General features: G+C 38.6%; 1 protein-coding gene across 1 annotated transcript in view; it reads right to left on the bottom strand.

The window, feature by feature from the left end:
• The window catches only part of MYO5A (myosin VA), a 236091-nt gene that overhangs the window by 100867 nt on the left and 116109 nt on the right, over window positions 1–19115 (bottom strand). Inside the window, exons 7-11 of the mRNA XM_080650082.1 lie at window positions 17416–17497; window positions 16709–16816; window positions 14901–15007; window positions 10684–10949; window positions 9982–10063 (exon numbers count right to left, since the gene is read on the bottom strand). Coding sequence (XP_080506208.1) covers window positions 9982–10063; window positions 10684–10949; window positions 14901–15007; window positions 16709–16816; window positions 17416–17497 — 645 coding nt within the window. The remainder of the gene's footprint in view (window positions 1–9981; window positions 10064–10683; window positions 10950–14900; window positions 15008–16708; window positions 16817–17415; window positions 17498–19115) is intronic.

The raw sequence follows: 19115 nt of genomic DNA, 5'->3' as shown, positions 1-19115 counted from the left end.
ATAGAAGGAAAGAATATGCCACCTGATAATAAGAGGGAGCGGAGCAGTTGTGCAGAGAGAAGCTAAGATGCAGTATGGGGTGTTGTGTGTGTGGGTGTGGGAGAGAGAACAAAAGAGGGAGAAAGAGAGAGAATTGATTTGTTGTTCCACTTATTTATGCATTCACTGGTTGATTTTTATATGTGTCCTCATCATGGATCAAACTTGCAACTTTGGGGTATCAGGTCAATGCTCTAACCACCTAAGCTATCTAGCCAGGGCATACTCTCTTAAATATTTCTTCTGTTATCTGCCTTTAAAGAATATGCTTTTATTTGAAACCTTATCTATTGATTTCTTAATAAGGTAGATGACTCTAAATTCACATATACCAACTCTTAATTGCTTCTCCCCATACTCCCACTATTACTATTTTTAAATATTCTTCAAGTTTTTATTAATTTTGTAACTTATAATAATATCTTGCACTAGCCAGTTTGGCTCAGTGGCTAGAGCATCAGTCTGCAAACCAAAGGGTCCCAGGTTTGATTCTGGTCAAGGGCACATACCTTGGTTGTAGGCTCCTGCCCTTCCAGGCCCTGGTCAGGGCTCGTGCAGGAGGCAACCAATCAATGTGTATCTCTCACATCAATATTTCTCTCTGTCTTTCACTCTCTCTTCCACTCTCTCTAAAAATCAATGGAGGAAAAAGGAAGATGGATGCCGACGGGAAGGCAGACTGCAAGATAGTGCGTGAGTGAGAGAACGAAGAAAGGGTGTGTAGTCGCATGGGAAGTGTTTGTTTGTGAGTTGAAGGACAGCTATACTCCAGGGGACTGTGGGGGATAGCAGGACGGGGTTCCCCTGAACGGGCAGCCTCCACTGCTGCTGGGATCCCTCCCGGAGGGACCAGCTCTGCCGCAGAGACCGCACCATCTTGAAGGGGAAAGTGGATGTTGTCGGAAGCCTGAAAATCCGAGAATCTACAACACCGGCACCCAGTGAACAGCGGCGAACCCTGGAACACCGGTCCCCAAGTGACATGAGCACGCGGATTCGGAGGAGCTCTGCGCCTCCTCATTGAAAGGTCAGATTTTGCCTGGGATAAGGTGAGTTCTGTGGTCTGGGCAGGAGAGAGAAACATGCACACAGGGAAGTCTGCGCCCAGAAAGAATCTGCGGCCATTGGGGCTGGGGTGATCCGCGTGTGTGAAAGGGGATCCACAAGAGTGCTAACAGAAGGGAACTCTAGAAAGCAGCCCATAGCTGAACTGGGCATAAAAGGGCAGCCTAGGGATTTTAACAGTGTGCCATACACACCTCTCTTCTCTCTTTCTTCACTATGCAAAATTTTTTTCTCTCTGTCCTTTTGTTGTTGTTTGCTTTATTATTGATTATATTGGTTTTATGCTTGTTTGTCAGATTGTTTTGCTTTTGCTTTTTGTTTGTTTTGTTTTTGTTTGTTTTTTTTGCTTCTGTTTTCCCTCACCTTGCCTGATATTAGTTGTTGTTTGTAGTTTGCATTCATCTCTAGATTGTTGCTGGCATTTGTTGGGAATAATGGCTGTTCTATTGGAGTTTTCTCCCGATACAGTTTCTTTTCCCTCATCTTTTTTATTCTCTTTTTTTTCCTCTCTTACTTATTTCCCCTTTTCCGAATTTCAATTTTGCACTCCTTTTTCTCTCTCTTTTCTTCGTCTTTCTTTCTTATCCGCTAATTCTCTTTTCTCTGGTGGTCACCTTTATTTGGGGTTATTAGTATCGTGAATACATTTGTGTTCAGTGCCTTGTGCGTGGTGCCTTGTTGTGTTGTATTTTGTGCCTTTAAATCAACACAGGAGAGAGAGAACTACATAACCAAACACCCGGAGAAGAGAGACCATGGGGAGACAAAAAAAAAGCCCGCATATGAAAGAAAAGCAGGCATCACCAGAAAAGGAAGTAAACGAAATGGAGGGAAGCAACCTTCCAGAGGAAGAATTCAGAGAAATGGTCATAAGGTGGCTGAAAACAATGGAAGACAAATTCAACAAGATGTGTAAGAACCAATAGGAAATGAAGAAGAAGCAAGAAGAAATGAAAAATGACATCGCTGCTGTAAAGAACTCAATAGAAAGCATCAAGAGTAGACTAGAAGAAGCAGAGGACCACATCAGTGAGCTAGAAGACAAGGTAGGAAAAAATACCCAAGCAGAGCAGCTTCTAGAAAAAAAAATTAAAAAGCAGGGGGAGAGCCTCAGGGAACTTTGGGACAATATGAAATGAAACAACATCTGCATAATAGGGGTGCCAGAAGGAGAGGAAATTGAGCAAGGAATAGAAAACCTGTTTGAAGAAATAATGACAGAAAATTTCCCTGATATAGGAAAGAAAAAACTCACACAAATCCAAGAAGATCACAGAGTCCCAAGCAAAATGAACCCCAAAAGACTGACGCCAAGGCACATTATAATTAAATTGGCAAACACCAACGACAAAGTAAGAATCTTAAAAGCGGCCAGAGAGAGACAGAAAGTTACCTACAAAGGATCCCCCATCAGACTAGTGACTGATTTCTCAACAGAAACACATCAGGCCAGAAGGGAATGGAATGAAATATAAAAAGTCATGCAAAGGAAGGGTCTGAATACAAGAATACTGTACCCAGCAAGGCTATCAATCAAAATGTAGGGTGAAATCAGGAGCTTCACAGACAAAAAAGGACTCAGGGAGTTTATTACCACCAAACCAGCAATGCAAGAAATGTTAAAGGGTCCGCTGTGAAAAGAATGAGTAGGAAGTGAAGAAGCAACACAGGCGTAAAGAATAAAAATGGTGACAAACAAGTACCTATCCTATCTAATAAAAGAGTAATATGCAAATTGACCATACCTCTGCTACACCCACAAGCCAATCAGGAGCAAATATGCAAATAAACCCAACCAAGATGGCTGCGGCCACAGAGAGAGCAGGAGGGAGGCTTGGGTTTCCAGCAATGGAGGAAGTCAAACTTTCTGTCTGCCCATGCCAGCCCAGGCCTCCACTCACTGCTACAAAGTTTCAATGATAGAAGATAAATAAATCCCAACTAAAATGGCAGCAGCCACGGAGCTGGAGAGAGCAGGAGGCTAGCGTTGCCCCCAGCGATGGAGGAAGCCAAACTTCTGCAGCCCTGGCCTGCCTTGGCCTCCACTTAAGGCTACAAAGTTTCAATTATAGAAGATACATAAATCCCAACAGAAATGGCTGCCGCCACGGAGCAAGCAGAAGGCTTGGCTCCGCTCCAGGCTACAAAGTTTCAATTGTAAAAAATAAATAAACCCCAGATACCAAGGCTTCCGCTTGGGTCGCCGGAGGGCGTGGCTGTCTTGCAAACCACCACAGGCTCCTCACCCAGGCTGCCCCACGCCCCAAGGGAACCCCCACCCTGATCCGGAACACCCATCAGAGCAAACCAGCTGGACCCCACCCGTACACCCAGCCTCTATCCTATCTAATAAAAGAATAATATGCAAATTGACCGTCATTCCAACACACAAGATGGCTGCTCCCATGTGGTCAAAGATGCCTGCCCCCATGGGGACACAAGATGGCCACCACAAGATGGCCAGCAGGGGAGGGCAGTTGGGAGGGACCAGGCCTGCAAGGGAGGGCAGTTGGGGGTGACCAGGCAAGCAGAGGAGGGAAGTTGTGGGCAACCAGGCCTGCAGGGAAGGGCAGTTGGGGGGGACCAAGCCAGCAGGGGAGGGCAGTTAGGGGTGACCAGGCCTGCAGAGGAGGGCAGTTAGGGGAAAACAGGCTGGCAGGGGAGCAGTTAGGCATCAATGAGGCTGGCAGGGGAGTGGTTAGGGCGTGATCAGGCTGGCAGGCAGAAGCAGTTAGGGGCAATCAGGAAGGCAGGCAGGTGAGCAGTTGGGAGCCAGCAGTCCTGGATTTTTTTTTTTTTTAATATATTTTATTGATATTTCACAGAGAGGAAGGGAGAGGGACAGAGAGCTAGAAACATCGATGAGAGAGAAACATCGATCAGCTGCCTCCTGCACACCTCCCACTGAGGATGTGCCCGCAACCAAGGTACATGCCCTTGACGGGAATCGAACCCGGGACCTTTCAGTCCGCAGGCCGACGCTCTATCCACTGAGCCAAACCGGTTTTGGCGAGCAGCAGTCCTGGATTTTGTGAGGCTGTACACACAGTCCACAAAGGGGTACACCAAGAGTGTCCAACTCAGGTTAACCGGGAAGGCCGACCCACTAGGCCATATAGGAAACCTAGCACACAAAGCTACTCTACCAACTCAGGGAAGCAGAAAAAATGCAGAGGCAAAAAAAACAGATCACAAACGAAAAAAATGGAGGAAAACAAACGACTGGATACAGAATTCAAAACCACGGTTATAAGGCTTTTCAAGAATATCCTAGAAAAGGCCGATAAATTTAGCGAGACCCTCGAGGATATGAAAAAGGACCAACTATAAATTATACATACACTGACTGAAATAAAAAATACTATACAGAGACCCAACAGCAGACTAGAGGAACAAAAGAATCAAGTCAAAGATTTGAAAAACACTCACCGGAAAAGCAAAAAGAATCCAAAAAGTTGAAGATAGTGTTAAGAAGCCTCTGGGACAACTTCAAGCGTACCAACATCAGAATTATGGGGGTGACAGAAGAAGACAGAGAGCAAGATACTGAAAACCTATTTGAAGAAATGATGACTGGAAACTTTCCCTATCTGGTGAAAGAAATAGACTTACAAGTCCAGGAAGTGCAGAGAACCCCAAACAAGAGGAATCCAAAGAGGAACACACCAAGACACATCATAATTAAATTGCCAAGGGCAAAAGACAAAGAGAGAACATTACCATACTATTGTCAGCTGATTTCTCAATAGAAACTATGCAGGCCAGACTGGAGTGCCAAGAAATATTCAAGTGATGAATAGCAAGAACCTACAACCAAGATTATTCTACCCAGCAAAGCTATCATTCAGAGTTGGAGGTCAGATAAAGAGCTTCACAGATAAGAAAAAGCTAAAGGAGTTGATCACCACCAGACCAGTATTATATGAAATGCTGAAAGGTATTCTTTAAGAAGAGGAAGAAGAAAAAGTAAAGATAAAGATTATGAACAACAAATACATATCTATCAACAAGTGAACCTAAAAATCAAGTGAATTAAAAATCTGATGAACAAAATAAACTGGTGAATATAATAGAATCAGGTGCATAGAAAGGGAGTGAGCTGACAATTCTTGGGGGGAAAGGGTATGGGGGTGCAGGAAGAGACTGGACTAAAATTGTACACCTACGGATGAGGACAGTGAGGGGGAGGTAAGGGCAGAGGGTGGGGTGGGAACTGGATGGAGGGGAGCTATGGGGGGAAAAGGAGAAACAATTGTAATAATCTGAACAATAAAGATTTATTAAATTAAAAAAGAAAGAAAAGCCCAGCGTAAATAGAAGAAAGAAAATAATAAAGATCACAGCAGAGATAAATGACATAGAGACCAAAAAAACAAAAAAAAACAAAAAAACAAAAGATCAACAAAACCAAGAGCTGGTTCTTTGAAAGGATAAACAAGATTGATGAACCTCTAGCCAGGATCACCAAGAAGCAAAGAGAGAGGACCCAAATAAACACAATCAGAAATGAAAGAGGAGAAGTAACAACAGACCCCACAGAAATAGAAAGGATTGTTAAAAAATACTATGAACAACTCTATTCCAACAAACTGGACAACCTGGAGGAAATGGACATATTCCTAGAAAAATACAACCTTCCAAAACTCAACCAGGAAGAATCTAAACATCTCAATAGGCCAATAACTATGGAAGAAATTGAAGCAGTCATCAAAAAGCTTCCAGCAAACAAAAGCCTGGGGCCAGATGGCTTCACAGGGGAGTTTCACCAAACATTCAAGGAAGAACTAAAGCCTATCCTCCTCAGACTATTCCAAAAAATTCAAGAGGAAGGAACACTTCCAAGCTCATTCTATGAAGCCAGCATCACCCTAATACCAAAACCAGATAAAGACAACACAATGAAAGAGAATTACAGGCCAATATCCCTCATGAACATAGATGCCAAAATCCTCAACAAAATTTTAGCAAATCGGATCCAGCACAACATCAGAAAGATCATACACCCTGACCAAGTAGGATTTATCCCAGGAATGCAAGGATGGTAGAATATCTGCAAATCAATAAATGTGATACATCACATAAACAAACTGCGAGATAAAAACCACATAGTCATATCAATGGATGCAGAAAAAGCACTTGACAAAAACTCTCAGCAAGGTGGGAATAGAAGGATCATACCTCAACATAATAAAAGCCATATACAACAAACCCACAGCCAACATCATACTCAATGGGCAAAAACTAAAACCATTTCCCTTAAGAACAGGAACAAGACAGGGATGCCCACTCTCACCACTCCTATTCGACATAGTACTGGAAGTACTAGCCATTCCGATTAGACAAGAAGAATAAATAAAAGGCATCCAAATTGGAAAAGAAGAAGTAAAACTGTCCTTATTTGCAGATGACATGATATTGTACATAAAAAACACTAAAGACTCCATCAAAAAACTAATAGACATAATAAATGAATTCAGCAATGTAGCAGGATACAAAATTAACGCCAAGAAATCTATGGCATTTCTATACACCAATAATAAACTTACAGAAAGAGAGACTAAAAAAGCAATTCCATTTACCATCTCACCAAAAAAATTAAGATACCTAAAAATAAACTTAACTAAGGAGGTAAAAGACTTATATGCGGAAAACTACAGGACACTGAAAAAAAGTGATAGAGGAAGACATAAACAGATGGAAGAACATACCATGTTCATGGATTGGTAGAATCAACATCATTAAAATGTCCATACTACCGAAAGCAATCTATAGATTCAATGCACTCCCCATTAAAATACCAACGGCATATTTCACAGACCTAGAAAGAACTCTCCAAAAATTCATCTGGAATAAAAAAAAGACCCCGAATAGCTGCAGCAATCCTGAGAAAGAAGAAAAAAGTAGGTGAGAGCTCAATACCAGATTTTAAGATGTATTACAAAGCCACTGTTCTCAAAAGAGCCTGGTACTGGCACAAGAACAGGCATATAGACCAATAGAATTGAATAGAGAACCCAGAAATTGACCCAAACCACTATGCTCAATTAATATTTGACAAAGGAGTCATGAATATACAATGGAATCAAGACAGTCTTTTCAATAAATGGTGTTGGAAAAATTGGACAGATACATGCAAAAAATGAAACTAGACCACCAACTTACACCATACACAAAAATGAACTCAAAATGGATAAAGGACTTAAACATAAGACAGGAAACCATAAATATACTAGAGGAATCCATAGGCAGCGAAATCTCAGACATATGCCGAAGCAATCTCTTCACCGATACTGCTCCTAGGGCAATGGAAGCTAAAGAGAAAATAAACAAATGGGACTACATCAAAATAAAAACCTTTTGCACAGCAAAAGAAACCATCAACAAAACAACAAGAAAGCCCACTGTATGGGAGAACATATTTGCAAATGTTATCACTGACAAAGGTTCAATCTCTAACATTTACAGGGTACTCATACAACTTAATGAAAGGAAGATAAATGATCCAATAAAAAAAATGGGCAACGGACCTAAATACTTTTCGAAAGAAGACATAAGGAAGGCCAAGAGATATATGAAAACCTGCTCAAAGTCACTAATTATCTGAGAGATGCAAATCAAAACGACAATGCGGTACCATCTCACAACTGTCAGAATGGCAATCATCACCAAATCAACAAACGACAAGTGCTGGCGAGGATGGGGAGAAAAAGGAACCCTGTGTACTGGTGCAGCCACTGTGGAGAACAGTATGGAGTTTCCTCAAAAAACTAAAAATGGAACTCCCATTTGACCCAGTGATCCCACTTCTAGGAATATATCCCAAGAAACTAGAAACACCAATCAGAAAGGATATATGCATCCCTATGTTCATAGAAGCACAATTCACCATAGCTAAGATTTGGAAACAGCCTAAATGCCCATCAGCAGAGGAGTGGATTAGAAAATTGTGGTATATCTACATAATGGAATACTATGCTGCTATAAAAATGAAGAAATTCTTACCATTTGCAGCAGCATGGATGGAACTGGAAAGCATTGTGCTAAGTGAAATAAGCCAGGCAACGAAAAAAAAAAAAAATACCTCATGATCTCACTCATTAATGGAAAATAAAGAACACTATAACCTGATGAACAAAAAATAGATGCAGAGGCAGTAAAGCATCAAACAGACGATCAAATTACAGCGAAAGGCTGGGGAGTATTGAGGAGGGGGGGAAAGAGATCAACCAAAGGACTTGTATACATGCATATAAGCACAACCAATGGACACAAGACACTGGGAGTGTGGGATGAGGGCATGCGACAGGGAGTAGGGGAGGCTGGGGGAAAGTCAATGGGGGGAAAAAAACAAGTTATTTGTACTACTATGTGTAACACTTTAAACAATAAAAAAAAAAAAAAAGAAAAAGAAAAGAAAAAGAAACTGGAAAGAAAAAAAAAAAGTCCAGAAAATTGCCAGGAATTAGCAACCAACATGTGTAATGTTAAAGAAATAAAGTGCATTTATCTGTTTTTAAACCCAAAAAATAAATAATTAAAAATCAATGGAAAAACATCCTCAGTGAGGATTAAAAAATAATAATACCTTTAAACTTCATCAACCATAGACTATATCACTTGAACTCTCTCTCTGTAACTCATTTTTAATATTGTCTTTCATCAATCTAATAACTACCCCTAATCTTGCACTTTAGAACTGTGCCTAGCATATGGTGAGCACTTTATACACCCCAACTTATTTAATCCATAGAACTATATGCAGTAGGTACTATTATTTACCCCACTGTACAGATGAGGAGACTAAGGCCAAGAAGGTCCCTTAACTTGTCCAAGGTCCCCTGGGTCAAGGCAGAGTAGGACTCTAACCCAAGCAATTCAGCTCAGGGCATCTGTGCTACCCCTCATTTTTTTTTTTTTCTTTATTGATTAAGGTGTTACATATGTGTCCTTATTGCCCCATTACCCCTCCATCCCCCCCACTCATGCCCTCACTCCCCTGGTGTCTGTCCATTGGTTAGGCCAGTTGTCGGCAAACTGTGGCTCGCGAGATACATGCGGCTCTTTGGCCACTTGAGTGTGGCTCTTCCACAAAATACCACGGCCTGGGCGAGTCTATTTTGAAGAAGTGGCGTTAGAAGAAGTTTAAAAAATTTGGCTCTCAAAAGAAATTTCAATTGTTGTACTGTTGATATTTGGCTCTGTTGACTAATGAGTTTGCCAACCACTGGGTTAGGCTTATATGCACGCATACAAGTCCTTTGGTTGACCTCTTCCCCCTTACCCCCACCCTCCCCTACCTTCCCTCTAACTACCCCTCATTTTGAAGCACCTTCAAATCCCTCGACATCATGATAATGTTCTTAGATATTTGATATTCCTACTTCACAAGAGACACCCTACTCTCAAAATACACTCATTGCCATTGTCTCGTTGAGTGTCTCAAACTGTTGAAAAGAAAATATGTAAAAAATATGTAGAAGAGAGAATATGTTCTGAGTTTTTGTTTTGGCATCTTGCAAATACAACAAGTAAGAGTTAAAGTAGTCTTAACTCCACATATAGTTAGCCTCAGGACAAGAAACTGAAGGATATCCCTATGCTCAAAGCTTTTTGCTTCCCTCACTCAACTTATTTGTACAAAATTTTCACTATTCTCAGACAACAATCCAAGGACGACCTTGAATCCCATCTAGACCATAAACAGTTTTCTAATGTGGCATCATTTATTTATCATCAGTTCCTCAGCACTTTAGCTGTTCTAAATGCCAGATAATAATTATAACTCATAACTTCATTTTAGGAATCAGACTTTAAATGCAGACTAGGAATTCAAGAGAATAAATTATAGCAGAATATTATTTAAAAAATAATTCTTACCAGATTGAACTGTTGCTGTAGTTTTTCATTTGCATAATTTATGCAAAACTGTTCAAAACTATTTATCTCAAATGTTTCAAATCTGTTAAACAAAAAAATATGGTAAGAGGAAAAAAGGTAACAAGTAGTTTGTAAAAAATATTCAAAATGTGCATATTAGAAAGAAATAGGAAATTCCCCAACATTGTGAAACTTTCTTACCATATCAGTGAAGATAAAGGTTTTTAAGTCAGTACATGGGGTATGTACCCAGGAAAGGCATCAGCCAGTGGCAGAGATTTTTAAAAATATTCTGACATGTAGATGAACTCAGCAGTATAAGTTTTTGAGGGCTAATCCATCCCCAAGTGAGGAACACTTGTTATTATGATAAAGCCATTGCTCTTGTCATTGGATAGACTCGGTGTCTAAACACACATAGAAGGGAACTAGGAATAGATATCTCATAGGTTCTTTTGAAAAATTGAAGCAGTTAATGAAAAAGTAGGCATCAAAAAGCACAAATATAGAGGAAGGATTTTAACAGTTAAAAAAGGGTACCCAGAGAAGGAAAACTAGCAAATGAAATTAAGATTTTTAGAAATTCTCTTGTAATTTTTCCTTCTTACCAGTAGGAGTCAGAATCAAATACCCATGTAGAGTTACTAGAAAATCTCTAAAAAGAAATGGTCTCTGGCAGGCCACTAAGCCTAATATACCTACCCATAAATGTCCAGCACACCAATAAAAGAGTGCTGCTTGACAGCAGAATGGAGTGCTTGATTGACATGATCTACAATCCAGTTAAAGAGCTTGGCATAGATGTGCTTGGCCAAAGCATCACGGGCATTCGTGGCCTGCAGCTTGGAGATGGGCTTGATGTATGTTTCTGTGGCAGTGGCTAGCTTCCGATGGCAGAGCCAGTGACACATCTCCTCATAGTCCACACCCATGAGGTCACAGAAGATGTTGAGAGGTTCATGCTTGGGCTGCCAAAAGAGAATGGGTTATCTCCTCTGACAAGATCAATCAAATAAGAATTTACTGAAAAATACTAACAAAGTGGTAATAAATAAAACCCATCAAATTCTTTGTTATAACAAACACCCAAATCACTGAGAGCTAATCAGTGATGATAATAATCAAAATTATCCATCAAACCAGCATCTAAGCAGCATTTGCAATTTCTTCTAAGGCTCATTTCAAAAATCACCTGTCTCTTCAGAGTACTTGTTTGTATCTCTTTTCAGACATACTCATTCAGTCGGTCAATCAGAAAATCAGTCAGCCTGTCAACAAATATTTACTGAGTCCCTATTATATGCCAGTAAACAAAAACAGACAGGGTCTTTGTCCTCCTAGAACTTATAGTTCCAGGGGAAATGGATATTCAACAAATAATTGCTCTCCAACATGTAATCCTATATAATAAAGAGCCAATATGCTAATTACACCGGACGGCAGAACAACCTTCCAGAATGACCTTCTGGAACAACCAGTGGGTGGGGGGCGGGGCTGCAAGGCAGCTGGGGCTGCAAGGGCCAAGCCCCTTGCATGATTTTGTGCATCGGGCCTCTAGTATTACTAATAAAGGAGAAGAACACTGCAATAAGATTGCAGGTGAGATGCATGTGCCCTTTTCAGAGAGGTAGGAGAAAGCTGCCTTGAGACAAGGAGTTCAGATCTGAAAGACAAGAATGTATTAACTTAATGAAAGGGGGAGGAAAGGGTCTTCCAAGCTGAGGGAATAGCTGATGTAAAAATCCTGCGATGGGAGGGTGACCATCAATATGCAGGACTGAAGTTGAGAGAGGGAGAAGATGTATGTAATGAAGCCAGAGACAGGCAGAGGCTATACCACGACTGGTCTTTATCCTGATAGCAATGGGAGGCCACTGAAGGGTTTTAAAAAGATAACTTGATAGTTATGTGTGCGACTTCTTACATTAGAATCTCTTTAATCACTTACATATCTAGGGTATCTACACTAATAAAAGAGAAATATGCAAATTGACCATACCTCCACGGCACCCATCAGCCAACCAGGTGTGAGTATGCAAATTAACCCAACAAAGATGGTTAATTTGCATACGCAGGCGCGGAGTGGCCGGGTGGGGCAGGACGCCTGCTATGAGGGGGAGGGTGGGGGGACAGAGGGAGCTACAGAAACGGGGCTCCAGAAGTTATGTGATGTTGCTTGGTCCCATTACTGGTCATGTCCTTTGTGGTCACTTGGTTAAAGGAATGTCCGCTAGGTTTCTCCACTAGAAAGATAACTATTTTTCCCTTTGTAACTAATAAGTATTCTATGCAGAGTGCTATTTTTTGCAACCCAATACATTATTTATTATTATCATTGTTTTAATTAATCAAATTTTATCTATATTTGCCTGAACTTTATTAGTCTATTAAATCATTTCTTCTCACATTTTAGATCTCCTGCCTGGGGTCATTTTCCTTTTGCCTAAACTATGTCCTTTAATATTTCTTTTAGTGAGGGCCTATTGGTGACAAATTCTCACAAGTGCCTAAAAATACTTGTCTAAAAATACTTCTGTTTTTCCTTCATTCCAGAAAGATATTTTTATTGGATATACAAGTCTAAGTTAATAGTAACTTATTCTGTAACAATAAAGATAGTAGTCCACTGTTTTCTGTCTCATTGTAGAAATTGGAAAATGAGCTATCAATTTAATTGCTATTTCTTCAAGAGTATTGCTGAATGTCATATTTCTCTGCCTGTTTAAAGAATTTTCTCTCTGCATTTGCTATCATTATGGTGCTTAGAGATGGATTTTCTCTTTATTTATTTTAAATGGGATTTTTTGGACTTTCCAAATCTGTAGTTTAGTGACATTTCACAAGTTCTGAAATTAGTTAGAAATTATCTTTTCAAAGATTATGTCTGTCTTATTTTCTTCTTTCTCTGTCAGAAATCCTCTTTAAAGTTAGAAATTATTACTCTATCCTTCGTCTCTCTTATCTATTGTTTTTAAGTGCTTCTTCTTGCATTTTGGATTTCTTCCCATTTAGCTTCTAGCTAATCAGTTTTCTCCTTAGTTGTGTCAAATCTGCTATTAATTTCTTTCTTAGGTTTGACCTTGCTATTCTGTTATTTTACCTAGGTCCTTCTATTTTGTTTCATTGTGGTATTTGTGATTTTTTACTATGAGCCAATATTTCTTGTAACTTTATCAACTCTATTGAGGCCCTGATTGAAGGTGGATCCTCCAAAGTAAATTTGCCCTTGCTTCTGTCCAACATCTAGAGCACTACCATTCCAGGACAAATTTAGCTAAGTTTTCTCTATGTAGCTTTCTGGGATTATCCAGGAACTATGAAATCAGCCTGGGAGTATGTGTGATGATCAAGTCACTTCTATAAATTTTTAGGGAACTATATTTTCCTCCTCTACTTAGCACCAAGGCTTGAGCCTGATGAATTTTCCTTTGTACTCTTGTAGTGGGTGGTGGACAAGTTTATTATTGGTTCCCCAATTAGGTTCTCCATTTTAGTAGTGGTTCCCATATTTGTTGCCCTGTTTATGAAAGTATTAGACTTTATCTTTTCTCTTCTGCATCCCACTTGGCTATGAAATCCAAAGCTCATGGTCACTGGGTTCTGCAAATTTCCTCGAGATTAATCTTAACTTCAGGGTTCTGCTTTGTTCTTTGCATTCCTATTTCTACCAAGTTTTAGCCTCTGAGTGGTTCTTATGTGTTTTTAAAAAATATTTTAAAATCTAATTTATTCAGCATGAAAGTCAATCAGAGCACTTAGTCCAAAACAGGTTCAAAGAAGCAAAGCTACTTACCCCAAAACACAGAGTAAATAGCAGAGTTGGGACTGAACCGAAACAAGAGATAATGAAACATGTATTTCAAAACTAAAGTTGAATTTACCCAAATTTAAGTCACAAGTTAATCTACATGTAAATTTGCTAATATCAACTACGATATCTGAAGAATGAAACACAAATCTCAAGATTATCTTCTATTACAGTACTTGAAGAAGCAGGTTGGAAAAAGAACTAATTAAAACTTCCTCTATTTTAATAAAGTTAAAAGATAACTAATAAATACATGTGTGTGTGTGTGTGTGTGTGTGTGTGTGTGTGTTATCTTTGATGATAATGATCAGCAAACACTACAAATCACAAATGCCCAATGAGGACAATTTGGACTGTCAGGTTTGTTAGTTTAAAAAAATGTTTCCACATATGGAAGTGGGTTTTAGTTCTGTGTGCAATTATCACTATGTATGGAAGAATATGTAAATCATAATGAAGACACCCTGTCTCACAGCCATCTAGTCCCTCTTCCTAGGAGTAACCACTGCTAACAGTTTCTTCAATAGTTTTTGAACCATATCAGCTAGAGAAAAAAATAAAGTTATCAATTCTTGGCACTTGTGCCAAATAAAACCTTCTCGCTAGACTCATCAATCCAACTTTCACATCTATTTCTGACCTCTGTTTACACAGATCAGACATGTATACATGTTTGAATCTCCTATCCTCTGTCTCTCTGTGCCTCTCTCTCTCTCTCTCTCTCTCTCTTTCTCTCTCTCTCTGATCAGACATGTGTACAAGTTTGAGTCTCCTATCCTCTGTCTCTCTGCCTCTGCCTCTCTCTCTCTGATCAGACATGTGTACAAGTTTGAGTCTCCTATCCTCTGTCTCTGCCTCTCTCTCTCTCTCTCTCTCTCTCTCTCTCTCTCTCTCTCTCTCTCTCTCTCTCTCTCTCACACACACACACACACACACACACACACACAAACTCACTGTGCACCAGGGGTTAGAATCCATATTTAATTTCACATGTTTGATAATTATCTCTCTGATGTTAATAGAGAGACTTCAAATATATTTCTTCCACAAAGAAGCAACAAATCTAAAATACAAATCAACTGCCATCGCACCAAGCTTGTTCTGAACTTACAGGTATTGCGCAGCTGTCTGAATCTCGAGATGTAAATCCAACGTTACCTAGGTGAAGAATGCCAGCAAGTATTCGGAAAATTCCCATCTGATAATTTTCACTAATTCCTGAAACAATAAACGAGCAGTGATTAATTTTAAAATAGCAGACAACTTTAAGTCTATGTGCCTATTTTAATTCTTAAATAATTATAGCAGATAATTTTAAGCCTATTTTTAATTTTTAAACATTGTCAGATATTGTGCACATTATAATGTATCATAGTTAACATTATTTCCATCATGGCTGAGAGCATGAGGTGTGGAGTGAGACACACCTGGCTCTGCTCCCGACCTGCCATCGCACATGGGCAGGTAGCTTCACCCTGCTATGCTTCTGTTTTCTCATCTGAGATATGGGAATAATTGTGACTATCTCAAAGAGTAATTATGAACATTAAATGTGACACATAGTAAATGCTAAGCAAATTATCATCATCATCATAAACTAGATTTAAGTATTTTATTAACATTATTACTTTTTGTTTTTATCTCTAGTTCAAATGAGATATAATATAGCCCAATAAGGCAGTTTTAAGTCAGATTTTTTAATTACTTCTTTAACTACAGACCAAGTATAAGTCAAAGAGACACCAAGATTAGAAGTGTTCAGGCTGATGAATGAGTGTCCAAGTGCATCATTAAAGCGGGACCCGAGTATAAGGGAGGATAAGAAAGCTGGATAGCTCTTGGCTTTTGATCAGATCTGGTTTCATTTTTCAATAAGGTAAGAATTCCAGAATATTAGATGTGCATACATACAAGTAAATATAGTAAAATTATTTCCAAATGTGTAATCATATCCAGGGAAACTAAGCATTGATCTTATAATGAATATTCTTGCCATCTCTTGCGTTATGTTTTGTTTTCTAATTTTCTACTTATAAACAGATTTATGCCTAGAAGTCAGTGTTTTAAAAAATTTAATATGCATACGAGTTACCAATGTATCTTGTTCAAATGCAGATTCTGACTCAGTAGGTCTGAGTTAGACCTGAGATTTTGAATTTTTACAAGATCTATCGTGGTCCTGGACCATACTCTGAATAGCAATGCTTTTCAATTAAGTTAATTCACTTCAGAGTACCCTCAAAATTACCAACATACAATTTTAGATTTATTCATATTCTGAGGTTTTTTATATAAATAATTCATCATTAAAGTCGTACACTAAGTTTTAAAGAATTATTTATTTATATGTAGATCCAGTATTTTTTAAATATCAGAAAGAAGACAGTGACATCTGAGTCATTTCAACAACAAAATAAACTACATGTAATACATTGTTTTGTTACCCAACCAGCTCAGTCACATTTCCCAGCCACAGAAAACAAACAAAAAAACACCCCGCAAAATATGAACCCATTTCATTTATCTCTAGGTTTTAGATTTTGTAAACACTTAAACAGTTAATTAGTCCTACCTCCCTTGATGTCTTGAATGTGCATTTTAAATAGCTTTATTGACGGATTATTTGCATAGCTTAAAATTCCCATTGTAAGCATGCAATTCAATGACTTTTAGTAAATTTACAAAGTTGTGCAACCATCACCACAATCTAATTTTAGAACAGTTCCCATCCCAGCAAAAAAACAAACAAACAAACAAAAAACTAGTGCCCATTTGCTGTCCAAATATGTTTTATAAGGAATGTTAAATATCCCTCAACTATACTCACCACTTAATATGAAGCCAAGTCAACAATCCAAATAAAGGCTGCTTGAGTCAAAAAGCTATTGCTCATAAAGCTCAAGAATAAAATCACATTACCTAGCAAAGTGCAGGCTTGCCTGGTATGGGCCATCTCCTTGGCATCATCGATTCCTTCAATCACTGGACTGCCACCTTGCTTCGTGTAATGAAAGTGATTTGCATTTCCTGCAAATAAGAAGGAAAAGATTTGCAGTCTATGAAAAAGATTTCTACCCTTTCATCTACTCTGAATTAGGAGCAATGACAGCGCAGTTGAGTGTATAGAGTCAGGAGTTCTACTGCCTGTGTTTTCAATTATATTTTAATACAAAACTCAAAATTGTATAATAAAGTGAAATGTTTATAGTTTATCTTATTTGGTGAAACGAATAGTCTTTTTCTATGTTGGTATTATTCCAATCAACATGCTTCAAACACTTCACTCCCCTCATCAAAAACTTCACAGGCTTCCATCACATAATCTCCTTTAACTTTTTTTACTAAGGCAAATTTCAAACATATACAAAAGTAGAGAGACTGGCATAATGAGCACCTGTGTACTCATCATTCATCTTAAACAAGACCAATCTTGTTTCATTTAGACAGCTATTCCTCCATCCCTATCCCATGGGTTATCTTAAAGCCAATTGCAGACCTCTTATGTCATCCATAAATATTTCAGTATGAGATAATCTGCTTTTTAACAAGTAAGCTTATAAACTCATAATTAACATAATTTAACAGCAAACAATACTAGTGCATTAGGTCTAATGCCATATTCTTACCTAATCGCAATATCTTAAATTCAGGTAACTTTGCTGAGGCACAAAGCTGATAAAAGATATGATAGTTTCTTTCCTCTTCTGCCTTTAAAATAAGAAGAGTTTTCAATGAGAGCATTTTAATCTAAAACTCAGAAAATTCAAACATAAATAAAAATTTAATATTTAATTATCTTGGTGCAATAAACTGTCCTTTCCCAAATTTCCTAATACGTATTTATGATTACTAAATCTTATGATTAGCCATGTGCAAATGGGTAAGTGTGCATCTGTTAGTCATATTCAACATAAAATATCTGATAGTAATGCTTTCTGAACTTGTGAACAGCTTGATATATGCCATTGTCATAAGAGATCATTGCCTTTGAGGGAAGCTAAAATAATTTTTTTTAGAATACTCAATATTTTCTCACAGTGCCTCTTAGATTCATGGTCTTCCTAACACCTTGGATGACAAAGAATACCTTACCTTTGCCATAATGTAGACGGGACTATCTACTGTGGTTGTTTTAAGAAATTCACAAATACACTACATCTTGTGTATTTTGGCTTATATATTTTAATATCAATAAAAATATTTTATAAAATATAAAATAAATCATGTACTGCCGGAACCGGTTTGGCTCAGTGGATAGAGCGTCGGCCTGCGGACTGAGGGGTCCCGGGTTCGATTCCGGTCAAGGGCATGTACCTTGGTTGCGGGCACATCCTCAGTGGGAGGTGTGCAGGAGGCAGCTGATCGATGTTTCTCTCTCATCGATGTTTCTAGCTCTCTATCCTTCTCCCTTCCTCTCTGTGAAATATCAATAAAATATATTTTAAAAAATAAATAAATAAATAAATCATGTACAAATCTAAAATAATTTCTTAGTATTTCTTGAATATTTTCCCACATACTAGTATATACTTTAAAAACACAGTTGTAATAATATTCATGCAAAATTAAATACTACTCTATTATCATATCCTTGAATTATTCAGTGTATTCAGCTGACTAAAGAATAGTGCAAGTAAGGCCAAGGTCAGGTTTGATGCCCAAAGGGAGCTGATGCTGGGTTAAGAATACCTATTTCGGGGACAGAAGATACAGAACACATTAACAGTACAACAAATAATCATAAGCATGATCAGGTAATCTGGCTCACAAACAACTAGAAAAATGGGTGAATCTACAGAAATGCTTTGGTCCTCTGTACATGGAGGGCAGTATCAGTTAGGCTCATCTGACTCATTTTGGCATACCAAGCATCCTCAATATTAGCCCTGGGAATTGGGCAACAACTAGAATTGCTTGAATATCGCTCGTTAAGACAGGATTAGGCCTTAACATTCTGTCTTAAGCCCAACTAGCCTCTGGCCACCATACCCACTTAACCTTTAATTGTTTATCGATCAATCATATCTGTACTATTAAAACCCAATTTTCTCTTAAATCTACATATTTTCCCCATTCTTTCTTTAGGCTACTTAACATTTTTTAAAACCTATGCAGGTATATATGTGTAAGTATTAACACTGCTCTGTGTGTACCTACATATTAAAACAATGGAAAAGAGTGGCTCTTGCTTTACTCAGGTATTATACAGATGCACATTACTATCAGATATTTTATGTTGAATGTGACCGAACAGATGCACAAATCAGGCACATGCCCAACGTCAAAGCCAAGGTAACTGCAGGCTGCCAAAACTCATGACTCTCAG

Source organism: Plecotus auritus, assembly GCF_963455305.1.
Source record: "Plecotus auritus genome assembly, chromosome: 1".
NCBI classification, from domain to species: domain Eukaryota; kingdom Metazoa; phylum Chordata; class Mammalia; order Chiroptera; family Vespertilionidae; genus Plecotus; species Plecotus auritus.
This window is presented reverse-complemented; position numbering and strand designations above follow the sequence as displayed.